The sequence below is a fragment of the Gallus gallus genome, chromosome 2 (assembly GCF_016699485.2).
Source record: "Gallus gallus isolate bGalGal1 chromosome 2, bGalGal1.mat.broiler.GRCg7b, whole genome shotgun sequence".
NCBI classification, from domain to species: domain Eukaryota; kingdom Metazoa; phylum Chordata; class Aves; order Galliformes; family Phasianidae; genus Gallus; species Gallus gallus.
The window spans coordinates 37,646,279-37,662,193 of record NC_052533.1 but is presented as its reverse complement, the minus strand read 5'-3'; the positions used below and the strand labels follow the sequence as shown (position 1 = coordinate 37,662,193).

The following is a 15,915-nucleotide window of genomic DNA, read 5'->3' as shown; positions in this document are numbered from 1 at the left end:
TCCTAATCATTAAATGAAACAAAGCGGTGCTAAAAAAAGTCTTTGTTGTGAGACGTTCCTCCGCTCTTTATCTTAGGGGATGCACTTAAAGGGTAAAGTCTAAGTCACTGAAAGTGCACGAAACGGAAATCCCTCCAAACTATGGATGGACTTTAACACCATGTCCTTAGCGGTGAAGATCCAGAGCACTTTGAGAATTTATAAATACTCACTCAAGCTTTAACCTATTAAACCTATACAAGTGTCACTTGCATGTATATATTTAACTTACATAGTTTTATAATATTCCGTTTATATACGGTATAAGCAGGGGAAAGAAAAATCACCTTGTCCAAGGGGAACAGAAGGTATATTATATACTCTGTGTCCAGGATTCTTTACACAGACATGCTGGATTGTATTTCCATCTCTCAACAAAAGTATTTGAAGAAGCTGTAAAACTCAAACAGAACGCTAAAAGAAAGTGGGGTCAGTTATATAAGAGCTGGCATCAGTTTGTTACGTTTTTCCTTACCCACTCCCGAATAAAGGGACAAAGAAGTTAACATTGTGGGAATGTGTTCCTAAACCACATGATATCCTTATCAGATTGTCGTGTACAACAGAAGTTCTCACACACGGACCCCATGCTGGTGATCTGCCGTGAGCTGCCCCATCACATGATGCAAGCTCTCCACTCCTATTCAGATCACTAAAATGAGCTGAAGGAAGCTAGATTCCTCAGCCCTCCCCAGAAAAAGCAAAATCTGCAGTGAACACAACCACGTGAATTCACTGTCACTGGGAAAACAACACAGAGCAGTTGCAAATGAGAGGGGTGAATATGAAGATCATCTATCTGTTGAAACCTATACCAGGAGGAAAAGTCTGAAACCGACTGGGGAAAAGTCCACTCGTGCAAGGAAGCAAACAGAAAGTCATAGGAATAAGCAAGACAGGCAAAATACATGGGAAAAAAACCCAAATCCCTAGCCTTGTATTTTAAGTGTTCAATTCTGAAAACTCCCCTTGTAAAATTTACAGAAAAAGGGTAGTATGCTGTTTAAAACAAGTCCTGCTTTGTCCTGTAAGTGTCTCTATTTCCACTCCGTGCTGTGAACTCTGTCATTTAATTGCTTTTTCATGTAGCTGAGGTGAAGTAGAAAAATCCTCTCAAATTTTTAATATTAAGTAAAAGTTCTAGACAATATCTGATCATTTCAATACGTGGCCTGTTTTTAGAAGTGCTGAGGGAGCTCTTAGATTCCCTGCATTTTTGGAAGTGAAGCCATGAAATGTGGATTTAGGATGCTAACTTCAGGCTACTGTTTCTGACATTCTTAACTTTTGAAACACATTTGCTCATGCAGCAGCGGATGAATAAAATCCCAAACATGAGATTATTTTTAAAAAGATATTTTCAAATACAGATTTCTGGATGAAAGTTGTTTACTATGATTAGGAGGAATAGCTGAGATGATGGCGACCAAAAGAATACACAGAAGATTCATTCCCACATTGTATCAGTTTGTTTATTTTGTACCTAGAATATGGTTCTCATAAAAAGGCAGCAGCAGACGGAAGACATTACTCTTGGTTCGCCTGCTACTAAACCCAGTTCTGCTGCCCTCCTGCTATACTTTTTCTTGCAGTACAGAGGAGAAGATGATTCTGTTATTTTAGAAGAGTTTGGAGCATTTCATGGCTTCTATTTTCATGGTTCCATTTGGTTTGAAAGGGCTTGGATTTCAGCACAAAGTGGCATGGGTCACACTGCATGGGGACAGACTTCGTGCACGTGAGCAAAGGTCAAAATCAATCATAGCTTTGTATTTCCAGCCCTATTACTTTTGGCAGTTTACCCCGCCAGAAGGGGCTAAAATATTTGCTTCCCAAAAGGAGTAAACATCAATAGACGGCAGGCAGATAGTCAGCTTCTCAGCCACACAGCAGTGAGAAACGAGGGAACGGGATCTTCTCCTTGCAACAGCCATTCAGCTATCTAAACGCTACATATAACATTTCCAGTAAAAAAGTTTAAGGTTTTCACAGCGTAGTAATTTGAAAAGGACAATAGGCCTATTTAGGTAATTATATTATGCAGGCTTTGTTATTAGGCAGCCCTGCTCAGTCCCAGAAAGTCTGGATAATCAAAAGTGTCCAAGTACAGGAAGGGGAAAAGTACAACCCCACCCTCCCTCGCAGCCGCTGCCAGGATCCGTGGATCCTGAAGGGTAAAGTCTATTTACTGAAGTTCCTTGGCCATTTTATACATCCACCGATATCCTTCCTCGTGGGGCTGCGCACCGCTGCCTCACCGGGGTGGGAGCCACCCACTGTGGGACCTCCTGCCAGGGCAGACAGCGGGAAAGGGGCGAGGGACGGGCCCCCCTGCTCACACACTTGCCAGTGCTGGCCCCCGTGGCCGGGACGACCCAAGAACTCATCGCAGTCCCACTCGTCCTTAAGGTTTCAATGGGACGGGCTGACGGCCACAGCCCTTTCCAGCACGGCATCTCTTTCACAAACAGGCCCCCAAACCCAAACGCTGGTTGCACAGCACAGTCGCAGCGCTTCAGCTGTGTGCGGGGCGGTGCGTGAATTAGATCAGAGCACTGGGGGGCCGTGTGGGCCCAATCTGCCCCGCAGGCTGCCCAGTTCCCCACACACCACCAGGCAAAGCCCCCGGCCTGGCTGTGGCCCTGGCAGCCGCGCAGGCACAACGCTGGCACGCTTAGAGAACGCGGCTCTGGGAAGCGCGCTCAGCAGTAAGTGGGGATTTAGCTGGATGTGAGGATGACTAACTTGGCCGTCTGAAACATTATCTCTCCCTTTCAACTCCTTAACTTCAGTGTAACCTCTGTGAGGCAGCGCTGCAGCAGGCTAGCTTTGTTCTGACAAGTTACACCTTCACTGCACAGACGCATTAGGCAAGCGGGGAGTCACCCAAAGATACATTGCTTTTCCTCCAAGCTTATCCCACCCCGGCTTCACCAGCGAATGCCTCTCATCATTTTTATCTGCAGGAGTTTTTGACAGCGGTGCACATCCATTAGAGTTTTCCTGCACCAGCAGATGAATCGGGCGACCTAGATCAGAGCCTACATAGAGGATCAGTTGCTCTCATTTCAATTCATTTGGAAGAAAAACATCCCCCTGTGACGTTTTGAGTGAGAAAATCTGCGTATTGAAGAGGATCAGAAACAAATACTTCTCATCACATATTTCAGGGCATTAAGCCACAAGTACAAAAAATTAAATAAAAACTCCTTCTAAGCATATCGGTCCTAATGATTACAGTGTAAAGTTTATACATGAACTTTAAAGAAAATAACCTGGTTCAAACAGATCTTGCCTTTTGGGCACTAGCAAACACACCTGCAGCCATTTGATACCCGGGAATGCAGATTACAAGCCCTTACTTCAAAATGTTTGCTTTTAAATTCAGAAAGATGAAAGAAAAAGTCCTGCACTTCTTTTTTTTTTTTTTTTTTTTTTTTTTTTTCTGTTGAACGCAGATGTTTCTAGTACTCCCACTGCTTGCAGGGAGCAAGAACCCGACCCAAACGCCGCAATAATCCGGAATTCAGAAGTAAAATGTATGCCCTGTGGATCTCCATCTTCACAAACTTTCTAGAAGTTAATACTTTCTCAACCTCTCCAGATGAACACTTCCCAGAGGACGCAAACAACAACCGCATGCTTCAGGAGTGCCCACATCGTGCCGCACTCTGTTGCCATGTTCCTAACTTTTGCCTTCCTCATACTCCGTACTCTTCTAAACGTAGCAAAACACGGCAGATCGTAGTATTTCATGATATTATCAGCTAAAACACTACATACTACCAAGCAAACTTATTCTGGCTTTGGGCCTTCTCATTTGTTTTTTACTTCTTTAATTAATGAAGGCTAATGAAGACTTTTTTAAATGCTTTTCCAAGGCCAAAGGAAAATCACTCTGCCTTGTAGCTCATTCCCTCTTAGGGCTTGTCTCATTCCCACTTCCGCACTGCTGAGTTAGCTCGCATTTCACCAAAAGTTACTTGTTTTCTCTTGGTAATTGTTGTCACTACACAATAAGGGAGCAAAAAATTCCATCTGTCTTGAAGTATAAATTAATCATTCTTGCTATCTTAACTTCAGTCATTTTTGTCCTCTTAAGAACTATTCTCCTCTAATTTGATTATATCAACCTGATTTTTATCTTAAGAGAAAAGGAGAATTACTCATGATTAAAACCGCAGCCAGTTCTAGTGTCATCCTTGTGTCCACAATTTCGTTTGTAAATAAATAACTTCTCTTTAAGTCTGTAACAAGGTAAGAAGCATCAGATAAAATATAAACATGCGTGAGCACACAAATGTATACAATCTGTGTGTGCTCGTAGCACATCTTACAGTACACAGTGGCTAGCGTTTGGGTTGCAGATCCATAGCATGCTTTTCCTCCCACAGGGGGAGGAAAAAAATGCCACACAAGTTAAGGTCATGTTTGGGTTGCATCTTACCCTCTGCTTCACTTTGGAGACCCTCGTGGACTACAAAATTTGTGATGTTGCAGGAGTGCGTTGGCTTAGTGAATTGTAACGGGATTAACATCCTGAAGATGTGCTGAAGTTGGAGACCCACAGCGTTCTGCCTTAACCTCTGCAACAGCCAATTTTGCGAATATTTCAGCTGAAACCTTGATGCTGGGATTGTTGCTGGGCTGTTCTGAGGCTGCACTGTTCAGGTATTATTCCCTTAACAACCATTTACCTTTTACTCTGCAATCACATCTCTATCAAAGCAATATTTCTCAGGCCTAAAGCTATGGCTGCAGGTGTACTGCTTTTATGGGAGAGCCAAAAATAAAACAACAAACTAGACAAAAAAAAAACAAAAACTTATTATATGTCTAATAATTTCAAAATTTGGCTACGATTACATTTCATTAAATCACCCAGGTCTTCATGAAAAGGGAGAATCAGGAAACACTTCAGTTCAAATTAACCATTGTTATCTTCGTATTCATAATTACTGGAGCAACCTTTAAACCACTGAAAGTTTTCTCTACCGCAAGAATTCTGGTTTTTGACATTATTTTCAGGAGATACAACATCAAATCTTACACGCTGACATAATGTTACTATTTTATAATCCACATACCTATATTTATCCACACGCATAAAGTGCTTGCTATTTTTCCGAAACTAAAATCACCACTTGCTATAGAAATCAAACAGAATTCTTCATTTAGACTCTAACTAAATTGCTTTTCCATATTCACATACCATTAGATTTCACAGTTCAAATTACAGCCACCGGATTATAATTCAGGTTTCAGCCTGACTTTGGATTCCCATGCAGTGAAGATTAATCCCATTCCTCACAAAGTTAGGAGTCTGGATTCCTGAATGCATTTGCCTTGTATTTTTCTATTTGCTCTTGTTAATATTAGTTTCTCCGACTAGCTAAACTTTGCTGTTATCAACACTTGTCTCTTATCGCAGGCCCTAAGCAAATGACATATTTACCACTCATTCCATTCCGATAAGGGTAATCCCGTGTTTAACTTGTCCAAGAACAAACATCATATATTTTGTTCTTAAGAATCGTGCCTCTAGTTATTAACAAAACAAAAGAGAATGAACAGGAGATTTTTAAACCAGAAGTTATTTAAGAATACTTTCCAAATGAAGGCTTTTTACGATAGCTTATTCCTCCTACTTCAGGAAAGTTTAATTCTGAGTTTCCATTATATCGCTGCCGAAGTTATAGGAAAGTTCCTTCCACAGCAGAAAAAAATCACATTTTTAGTGAAACGTCTGTTTGGGTTTTTTTTTCCCCTCTAACTGAAGCTCGCCCAGAGCTAGTAACATTATTTTGAAGAAAGAGCTTTGTTTCATATCTCGTTTGAAGCATTTTGAGAACAGCGTGGAGAAAATAAACATCCCATGCTGAACTTCACAGTCTAATTTTAATTGTAAAGACATCAAAATATTTGCAGTGTCGTAGGCTGGTAGTCATTGATTTCTGCAGTTCTGTTTTCCTTACTCAACCCACACAAATGTCATTTGCTGACTGAAAACTTTTGAGAAGAGTGAAAAACGCATTACTTCATCGACCATTTGTTAAATTTATTTTTCGATCCCACCCCCCCCCCCCCCGCCTTGAGATTAACTGCATTGAAGTGAGAACTATTCTAATTCCAGGCAACTTTTTAACACACTGCAAAACAAAAATTTCAAACAATCAGACAGTTAATGGTGTACTGGAGTGCCTGAGAGCGTGCTAAAAACATTTTGATAGATAGCCAAGTCATTTATCTAAATCACCGTCAGAGCAGTGAAGCATCCTGCAAGCTTTTATGCAGAGTATAAGGGGATGCTTTCTGGCACTTCTTTCTCAAACTTGAAATTGTGGAGTTAAAATACTATCAGTTTACTACCTATGTATTTCAGCACAAAATCAAGACTCTCTAACATAATAACATGTTTTCTTAAGTGTCCCACCACTAACTCTTCTTCCTCCATTACTCGTGTACCACTGCCTGAATCTCAAGGTATAGAAATAATTGATGGTTAAACTCAAAGGGTGCTCACAGTGAGTAGTTTTCTAGCAAAACAGCAACTTCTTAGAGCAACAAAGTGAAGAAGAAAGGTGGCAGCAAGGTCAGTACAAAGAAATATTGCCTTTTCTTCAGAAACTTAAAACTACTGTCTGATTTTTGGAATGGCACCTACCCAGTGCAATTCAATGGCTTTGTAAGAACTGCACAGAGCAGCATTTTAATTGCTTGGCTGCTCTGCAGAAATGCACTTCAAGACAACAAGCATCCAGATTATCAAACGTGGTGCAAAATTAGATTAAGGAAGCAAAGAAAAAAAAAAAAAACTACTACAGAGATGCTATGTAAATTCGTCCTTCACTGGTTGGAGTTTTACAAGCGTTGTATAATATTACAATTTTATGTGTTCCTTCTTGGCTTCAGAACTGTTGTAAGGATCAATATACTACATAAGAAGGGATAAACAGAAAACAGCACGGCGCTTTCTTTTCTTTTTCCCTCCTGGCCAAAGGAGGAAAAAGGCTTGCAAAGCACATTCTGCACAAAAATTCCCCCCGCCCCTCATTACCCCTGCACTTAATTAAAAGTATTTTTTTACATACATGCAAATAATCATAATTGCTTTAAAGTGGAAAAAGAACAGTTGGGACCTACATTGAGCACTGTGCCGGTGTTGCCACTCTGTTTGTGCCAATCCACTGAAGCATGCTTTGAGAGCCTTCTCCTGGAGCATGCAGGAAGACGGACTCGCAGTGTAGAAATCCAGCATCTGAGCAGGGCTCACTGCTAGAACATCCATACAGTCAAACATGATTCCCCCTGTACAGAATGCCTGCAAAAGTGCTTTCCTCTAGGTGTGGAGGAAAATGGCACATAAAAGTACACCCAACTCCATCAAACTCTGCCCCTTTTTTGGCACGTAGGCTGTTGGTCTTTTTCCCAGACCAGAATCATGAATTATGACAGACAACACAGCTAAAAGCCTGTAATTGATCCAAATGATCATTTACCATTTTCCAGGCTGCCCAGCCAATCCAGCAAGATGGGGGGAAGCAAGCCGCATTCCAAGTTTTAGCTCCGTTCAATCTCCCCCAAAATCTCTCTAGAACCAGTCCCGTTCCTCAGGCGCTTGCCGGCTGCCTGCAGCTCCTTGCACCGCGCGGACGGCTGAGTCCCGGGGTCGAAACAGCTCCGGTAGGACCTCTGGATCCCCCTCAGCCATGAATAGATCCTTCTGCCTCTGAACAGCTCACTTCCTACTACTTGTGTCACACAGAATGAAAGATTGAATTGCCTAATATATGCGAGTGAACTTTCTGTGAACCCTTCCCAGGCTGCTAACCTTCAAATGACCCAGGCGTCTGACATCACCAGCTCCCAGGATTCTCACACGGCTTAAAAACTCCCAGCAGCCCGGCAGCGAGCAGGCAGCGGGCGGCGAGGGCGAGCGCGGCCCTCCCCAGGTCGCCCTGCTTTGTCGGGGCTGGCGAGAGTGAGCAGGGAGGCGAAGAAAAAATAACATTTAAATTCAAAAAATAAAATAAAAAAAAAATTAAAAAAAAAAATCAGGAGGAGGAGAATCATGCCGGGAATAGAAACAGGCCCTGCGCCGTCCGGGAGGCTGTTTGCACAGCGCCGCTTTAGGTGGTTGCTGTGAGCGGGGGTTTGCGCATCTCAGCTCAATTTGATGAAACTTCTGTGCCCCCTCCCCGCTCCCTTCTCCCCCCGCCACATTCCTTTGCTCCCCTGGAGAGTCCATGAGCAACGCCCAGGCATCCGCTGCTGCACCAGAGCCACAGCCGCAGGCATCACCCCAGCATCGGGGCAGCACAGAGCAGCCTCACCCTGAAGGGGCACCACCGCTCGGTGCCACCCACAAAGGGATGGCTGGCACAGCCCTGCTCCTGGTGTGCCCATCCCTGCCGTACGGGGCTCTGCAAGTCCCCATCTCTCCTCACAAGCCCTTTTCTCACTCCTAAAACAGGCAGCTGTGTGTTACAACTGCAAAGGAGCCAGGCCACGCTGCTCAACGCTCCCAGGCTTGCCCACTGGGCTGGGGTGTGTCCCTGCGGCATGCCCATGTAGGCCCAGAACAGTGAGGCCACAGCCCAGCCGGGGCCAGGAGGCAACTCCCTCCTCTCCCATCCTGGCTGCTGCCATCCCATGTCTTGCCTGTCTCTGATTAGCTGAGAGGGGCAGGGCTGGCTCGCGTGGCCCCGGAGGGGCTGTATCAGCTTTCACACAGCTAATGAGCCCCAGCTACTAGGAGGGTGAGAGGGGAAAAAGGCAATGGGTTTCTTTGTGGGGTCCAGACCTACCCGGTACTCATCCTGCTCCCCGCAGATATTGGTGAGAGGAGGCCACAGAAGCCCCCAGGCACAGCACCCAGCTGTCCCTTACACCCATGCGCCACAGAGGCTGCCATGTCCTTTCTCACTGACATTTTGAAGGCATGGGGTTACCCCTGCCTTCATTTCATGGTTGGAGACCCACCCCAACACCCACGCAGCAGCATTTCTGGCATCCCTCCCCATGACGGGTTGCAAGGCCTTGCCAGGGCTGCCCTCAGCCAGCACCGTGTGCATGGCTCTCTGCTGGCCTACCCTTTGCATCAAGCCAGCGCAAAGCCTTCTTCTGTAAATAATCATCCTCTGCAAAGTCTTGCTTCCAAAGAGACTCCAGTGAGACCTTATACCTACAGACACTTTAAAAGTGAAAAATAACATTGAGGAGCCTGGAAGCACTCCCTCTGCCCCACTGGAAAGGACATAAGCTAAGTGACCACATGTATGCTTTTACTTTCAGCAAATGCGCCAAGGATCTGGCAGAGCGAACGTGCACAGCCCTGAGGAGCCCAGGGCGAGATTTCCAGAGGCACAAAGGAGCCTGGTTCCAGGAGAGGCAAGATTCCTTTCTCTGCCTTTCTGCCCTCCCTCCCTTCTCCCCTCCAGTCACTTGTGTGGCTTCTCGGCATTTCATGAAAATCAAAAGCTAGCTCAGGTTGGAAAACTGGAAAATGAAACACTCCATTACTGAATGTTTTCTCAAATCCCAAAATCGGAGCCTGGCAGAGCAGGGGACACCGTGCAGGGCAAAGGCACACAATTGAGGACTGTAAAGAAATACTGGAGAGAGATTCACTCTGAGACCTGTGCAACCAGTTTAATGGATGTGATGTCCTCTCTACAAAAAGTCCTTTGATGAACTGAGAGCTCTGTGACAATGCCTGTAGATTGTATTAACAAAACTTTTCACAAAGGTTCAAGAATTTAAATAAAAAACAAAGAAGACCCCCGCACACTTGCTCCCTTGAAACTGATACATCCATATTACAAACAAGCAGCCAGAAAAAGACCTGTTGTAATCTGGAAGAGATAAAAACAAAAGCTTTCTTAACGTTTTTTTTCCCCTCGGATGGCAGAACTCTAGCTGTCCCTGCAGCAGCCAGCATCTCTTTCCACCTTCCCTCTAGGTAGAAGAGTGACAAAGCTGGCGTTTAACACTGTGTTTTTAAGGACTTTCTAAGTTTGTTAGGATGTATTCCCCCATGCTGGAAAGTCCTCAAGCCGATGAGGTCCCCGACACTCTGTAATCTGAAAATTATGCACAGCACTTGTTTACCCAAAAAGTCATCTTTTAGGGAAAGCTTGTTTTAAACAGTATCAGCCCAGCAAGCAGAATTCTCTGTAGCAAAATGGCAAGTGAAAAAGTGGTTAAATTTCTGCTACAATCTCAGCTGGCTATATTGCTGCAATTTGGTTTGTTTTGAGTAACAGAGCTAAATTAGAAGGCAGCATTTTCTAACCAAATGATACAGCATGCACGAGAAGTTTGGAATATGCAATGCGTCATCACAAAAATAACTCGAAGGGATCATACAAAACACAGTATGTTTTGTCAGTCTCTGATTTAGAGAGAAAATAGCATTTTGTGCAGACCAGGGCTCTCGGAACAGCTTAAGCTGAAGCCAAGAAAAACATATTGCCCATGTGAGTTAAAATAAATAAAATCATACAAACAGAAATTCACTTCTGTTTATTCCATTACCAGCCTTCTAAAACAGAACTTACAAACAAAACCTGCCCGTTTTGCTGCCAAACGTAGACTGGCAACTTCTGAAAGTAAACGTCAGGAAGTCACGCGCAGCTGCATACGAATTGAAAAAGATGGCTTTTTCACACTGTACCTAAATGAGCCAGGTAGCTCATCATGTTTTATTACGAATAATAGTTGTGCTAATGCTTACACTTATTACAAAACCCACATGTAATTAATGAATTCTTCAAATAGTCTAATCGTTTGCTCGCATACTATTTCTACAATACAGTAATTTATGTATCTCATATTTCACTTTGAAATAGAATGATACTTGCGGGTTTTTAAACTGAGTATCAGGAAAAGCTACGCTCATAAAGCGGTGGGTATTTTCTAATTGAGATCAGGACTAACCACAATTATTGTGATAACTAATAGCCCTCTAATTCGAATGTAATGAAACTTTAAGTAATGCCACATATTTTACATGTCTACCCAGCTCATACGGAGGTACAGCGAGCGGGAAACTTCGCTCTGATATCTTCCCCTTTATCCATGCAAAGAAATCGTGATTTCACATCACCGCTTTGATCTGTTTTCTCTCAGACTGCAATGGCAGAGACTTTACAATAAACATATTCTTAGCCATAAGCGAAATAAAAAGCAAAAGTTCAAGTCAGAAATCTATTTCCTTTGGTGTTACTGTATATTTGTCAGTGTGACATAGCACATTTGAAACCCATAATCATAAAACAAAAATTTACAGCCGAGGTTTAGGGTCTACATCTGTTTCTCTGGTTTTTGTACTGCAATTACCCACTGGACAATTCAGAGAGAAGCACTATGAATCATGGGCTACACACGTTTGTGCTGGTCACTTTTTCTTTAGCACAAGAGTCTGAGGATGCTGTGATATGCCTCAGTGAGAAAGAGTTTTAACTAGAATTAGGGTTAGTGCACTAAGCTTTCTAAATAAAAAGGACTTTACTACAAGCAACACAGCTCTCTTGGAATATTACAGGCATATTTGTAGCATGGAAAAATTAAAAAGTACATGCAAAAAATTGTCCAAAATGAGTACCTCAGGGGAGGCATGCTTTTTTTTTGCATGCATGCATTTTACTATTAATCAAATGTAGCACTCTCTTGAAACAGTTTTGACAGCAGAGTAAATGGTTACTAGTGAATGATGTGTGTGTTTAAGCAGTGAAAGCAGAGACAAAGTGATGTTTTCTTCTACTCCCTAGGCAAGAGCTGACACTAAGCTTGCTGCCTCAGCTTTGATACTCACAGATTCCTTTGTGTCAGTTGCTGGGAGAATCACTGGCAGTTCACTAACCCTGCCTCACACACGGAGGCTTTGATTTTTACCTCTTCATTGAGAATAGATGTTAATATGAAACAGTACTTGTCTGCTTTAGCTTCTTTTTTCTTTTTTTCCCTCTCCAATTGGTGATAGAGAGTTTCACACCTGAAAATCTGAATCCCCATAACACTGCATGCATTTTTTTTTTAGTGTTGTAGGACGTTTTCCTCCCATCTCAAGCACAAAAATGATGTTAAAAGATTGTAAGGAAAAGAACTGCTGAGACACAGGAGAATGGCTGAATATTTATAACTCCAAGGTAGTTCTGAGGGAACGGAGATCCATCCTGAGCAAGAATGGCCCATAAGAAAATTAACACAGTAAAATTACTGGCACAAAGTGACACAACTGGCATGGACAACCATGAAGAACAGTGAACTTAAGTCAAAAAGGAGTTTCTTGTAGCTGCTGTATGCTACTGTGCACAATGACTGAGACAGGAATTTGCACGTAACAGGAAGAATTACTTCAGGCCTGAAATCTAACAGCAACTGGTGAAAGTATTCAGTGCAGAACAATATTTGATTTCAGATGGGAAAAACGGAGTTAGTCAGCTCCAGATCCAGAACTTGGACATACAACCAGCCTGCACGTCACCTACTTGGGATAAAGGCTTTTTCTCTATTTTAACCAGTGGATATGTACTTGTAAAGATGCCTTTAAAGCTGACTGCTTAACTTAAAGGCAGTAAAACTAATTCATCTCACAAACTGGAGCACGCTACCATGTTTCTTAGAATCCACTCTGCATTTCACATTCCTTTGGCCCAAAGCCAGGGAAGGAGAACTGCCCTGGGTGATAGAACTGGAAATGTATCTGGTTCGGCAGCGCATTTCTAAGAATGACTACTACTAGATCTTCCTAAGGAAAACACAGGAATGCCTAGTGATTGGCAAAGTATAACTCACCCACAGGTCCCCCGACAGCCTCTTCTCTAACAGCAAATCACTTACCCATTATAACAGGAGATTTATTATCCTTTTCAAATTTGTTTTTGTTAATAATATTCTAGATATTCATATATATCCAATATGTTTTTTTTAGACAGTGATAAATCTGCAGCTCTGTGACACAGAAGGAGATAGTAAGTCATTAGACTTGAGTGAACCAAGAGAAAGAGGGATACATATTTTTTTAGAGCACTCATCCATGTTGCAAGGAAAGGAAAACACAGCCCAAGCTGCACCTCCCTGAGGCCCCAAAGGCCGACCGCTGCTGGTTCCAGAAAGGCTGGCAAACAGGCAGTGACATCATCAGCCCAAAGGTGGGATGACATGCATTTTTGAAAGATATAAAAAGAGAAAGTATTATTACATTTGTAATTGGCTGCATACTGAATAGCCTTCCTCACGTTTGCTGTTCGGGAGATCTTGCAAACACCGTGCTAGATGGTTGCCAGGAAAAAGAAGGAAAAAAGGATGGTTTCATTTTGCTTTTTTTTTTTAAATGACCAGAAACTGTTGTTTCAAGGTTTTGCCAAGAAAGACATTTTTAGTGCTAACTTATGAATCCCTCAAAACAGAAAGTTATAATGGAAATGCTGAGGTAACTACGGTGCCATGCATGGCACTGACACACTGCATTATATAATCCAGGGACAACAAGGGCTGGGAAATCTATAAACTCTAAGTAGAAGCAAGAGGTAAGAAGCAGAAGCGTAAGTTGAAATATTGAATGTTAATGCTTCTAACAATAAAGCTTCCCATACGCTGATTGTGTGCATGGTTGGCAGAAGGCAAAAAAGCACAAAGCTCATTTAAACATATTAAAAGATTCCAAAAATTTATTTGAGCATTTATTTTGTATCTGACCTTTTGAAAGAGGAAAAAATGAAACGTTACCTGACAAAAGTATAGTATCTCCTGATGTCCTGATATCCTGAATGGCACCTCATGGTGTGTATATAAATCATGTTAGAAAATGCAAAATAAATGGAGTTCCTAATATAGACAACTTACAAGCCCAGCTGGAGCCAGGATCAGAACAGAACAGAAACTGGAATAACAGGATTTCTAGAGGTTCACAGATGATATCTTAAAATTTAGCCCTAGTCACTTTCTTCCAACAAGTGACCGAAGTTACTTGAGCAAAACCCAGAACTCCATATCAGTGCAGGCCTATATCATAACAAAGACTAAGCCTTACTTAAGCACTATTTCGAATAGGTATTTGGGGCTTAGATGGACTGGATTTTGTTGCTAATAGAACCACATCTTGGCAGCCTAACACACATAGTCATAGAATCACAGAATCCCTAAGAGTTGGAAGAGACCTTTAAAGGTCATCTAGTCCAACTCCCCAGCAAAGAACAGGAACAATTCATGACAATTCAACATCTGCATAGCTAGTTCCCCATCAAGCCCTCATCAAACACTGAAAGAATAGTCCAATATCCTATCTGGAGGTATCTCAAGCAGCAAAATTAAGGAAGAAATAACAGGGAAATGTGTTGGTACACCTACCTAGCTAGCAGGGATAAGGACAGCAATGACAATGTGGTGATACAGTCTGAAAGGCCCTAGTAATGATGGTCAAGCATACACCTCTAGCCTGTCTGTTGCTCTAAGGTACTGCCACAATTGCACCTTTGTTTTATTGTGGAGGTGTACTTTCTATCTGCAGTGGAAACAGGCCGGGGAACAGTATGTATGATTTTTTTTCTGTAAATGATGTAGAATCACCCAGAAAAAGTGTTCACTATTTGGAAAACTGGCTTTTATTTCCCTTTGTAGGCTATGCGTCATCAATACTGTGTGAATTAAGTGAGGGCACACGTCCTCTCAGGAACGTTGTTATTATGTTAACTACACTGAGGCAGTTTGATAAGCAAACTTTGCTAGCTGGGCCAGTTTTACAAGCATACAGGTTATCACAGAATAACTACTGCTGAGTAGGTAAGGGATTTTGCGTATCCCTATTATGGTACACCAACTGTGTCCATAATTAGGTTGTTGCAGGTACAACTCTTTCAGATGAGGAAAGACCATTTCCTTACCCTCCCTTGTTTTATCAACGTTAACATTCAAACACAGATATGATCTCAGCAGACAGCAAAAATGAGGCTGGGCTTGTATTATGTTCAAGCACTGGCAGCATAAATGACATCAAGTCTAAAACATTGCAAAGATATTTTCTGAGTTTCAGACTATGTTAGAATACAGCAATCAAGTTGTACTTTGGTGCATTCCTCAAATTCTACTTGACCTCTGCAATTTAAATTCACAATTCACTAGAAATCTGCATGGTCTCAACCTGATTGATTAAGCTAGTCCCATACTGGCTAAAGAGAGCCTCAAATTCCCATACACATAGTTTTCAAGATGCCCACAGTGAGACATAGAAGAGATTGAATGTGTAGACTATGGGCATGCTCAGGAAATCATGACTGACATATATATATGTGTGCTGTTTTTTTAAAGAGACAGAGCTGGGGTGCAGTTGAAGACTGGTGGTCAACAGCACATTGCTCCAGTCATTGTGCAGTATCTTTTTTTTTTTTTTTTCACTTCTGGGACCATATGTAGTGGAAACTATTCAAGGTAGTTTTTAAGAACATAATACATGTAAGGCTTGACAGGTATATAAACCTATCAGATCTGTTTTGCCTAAGATGGACCAAAATCCTTCATTTTGATATCTCAAGCCTTCTTCTGACTAGATAGCTCTCCTCAGACCTTGCCATTGCATTGGAAAAAAACAAACTCATTCCTATGAATTCATCTATGGTTTTGGACAAACCTCCTGAAGAACAGCCTTCTCATTCATGATACATTTGTCTTCCATGTACTCTTATCAGCTGTAGGCTATCAAAAGAACAGACTTTGCCTGCCTTTATATGGAGCTGTACAAAGAAGAACGCATGGAAGGAATCCCTTTGCCTTCCCAAGATGGCTCCGAAGTCTAGCCCTTACTGCATCCATCCGTTCTGTCTTCAGCACCAAGTATTCTAAAGGACATGCCAAGAGACAGAGCTGTGGCCCAACTCT

General features: G+C 42.3%; 1 protein-coding gene across 11 annotated transcripts in view; it reads right to left on the bottom strand.

The window, feature by feature from the left end:
• The window catches only part of RARB (retinoic acid receptor beta), a 324,329-nt gene that overhangs the window by 84,190 nt on the left and 224,224 nt on the right, over nucleotides 1-15,915 (bottom strand). For 2 of the 11 annotated variants that reach the window (XM_015281316.4, XM_015281317.4), the window contains exon 1: nucleotides 7,183-7,800. The exons of 7 other annotated variants lie outside the window; for them this stretch is intronic. In XM_015281316.4, the coding sequence (XP_015136802.1) occupies nucleotides 7,183-7,339 (157 nt within the window). In that variant the 5' untranslated portion in view covers nucleotides 7,340-7,800. Of the gene's footprint in view, nucleotides 1-7,182; nucleotides 7,801-15,915 lie in introns of those variants that run through there. 2 more of the 11 variants (XM_025147067.3, XM_040676766.2) reach the window with 2 other exon arrangements.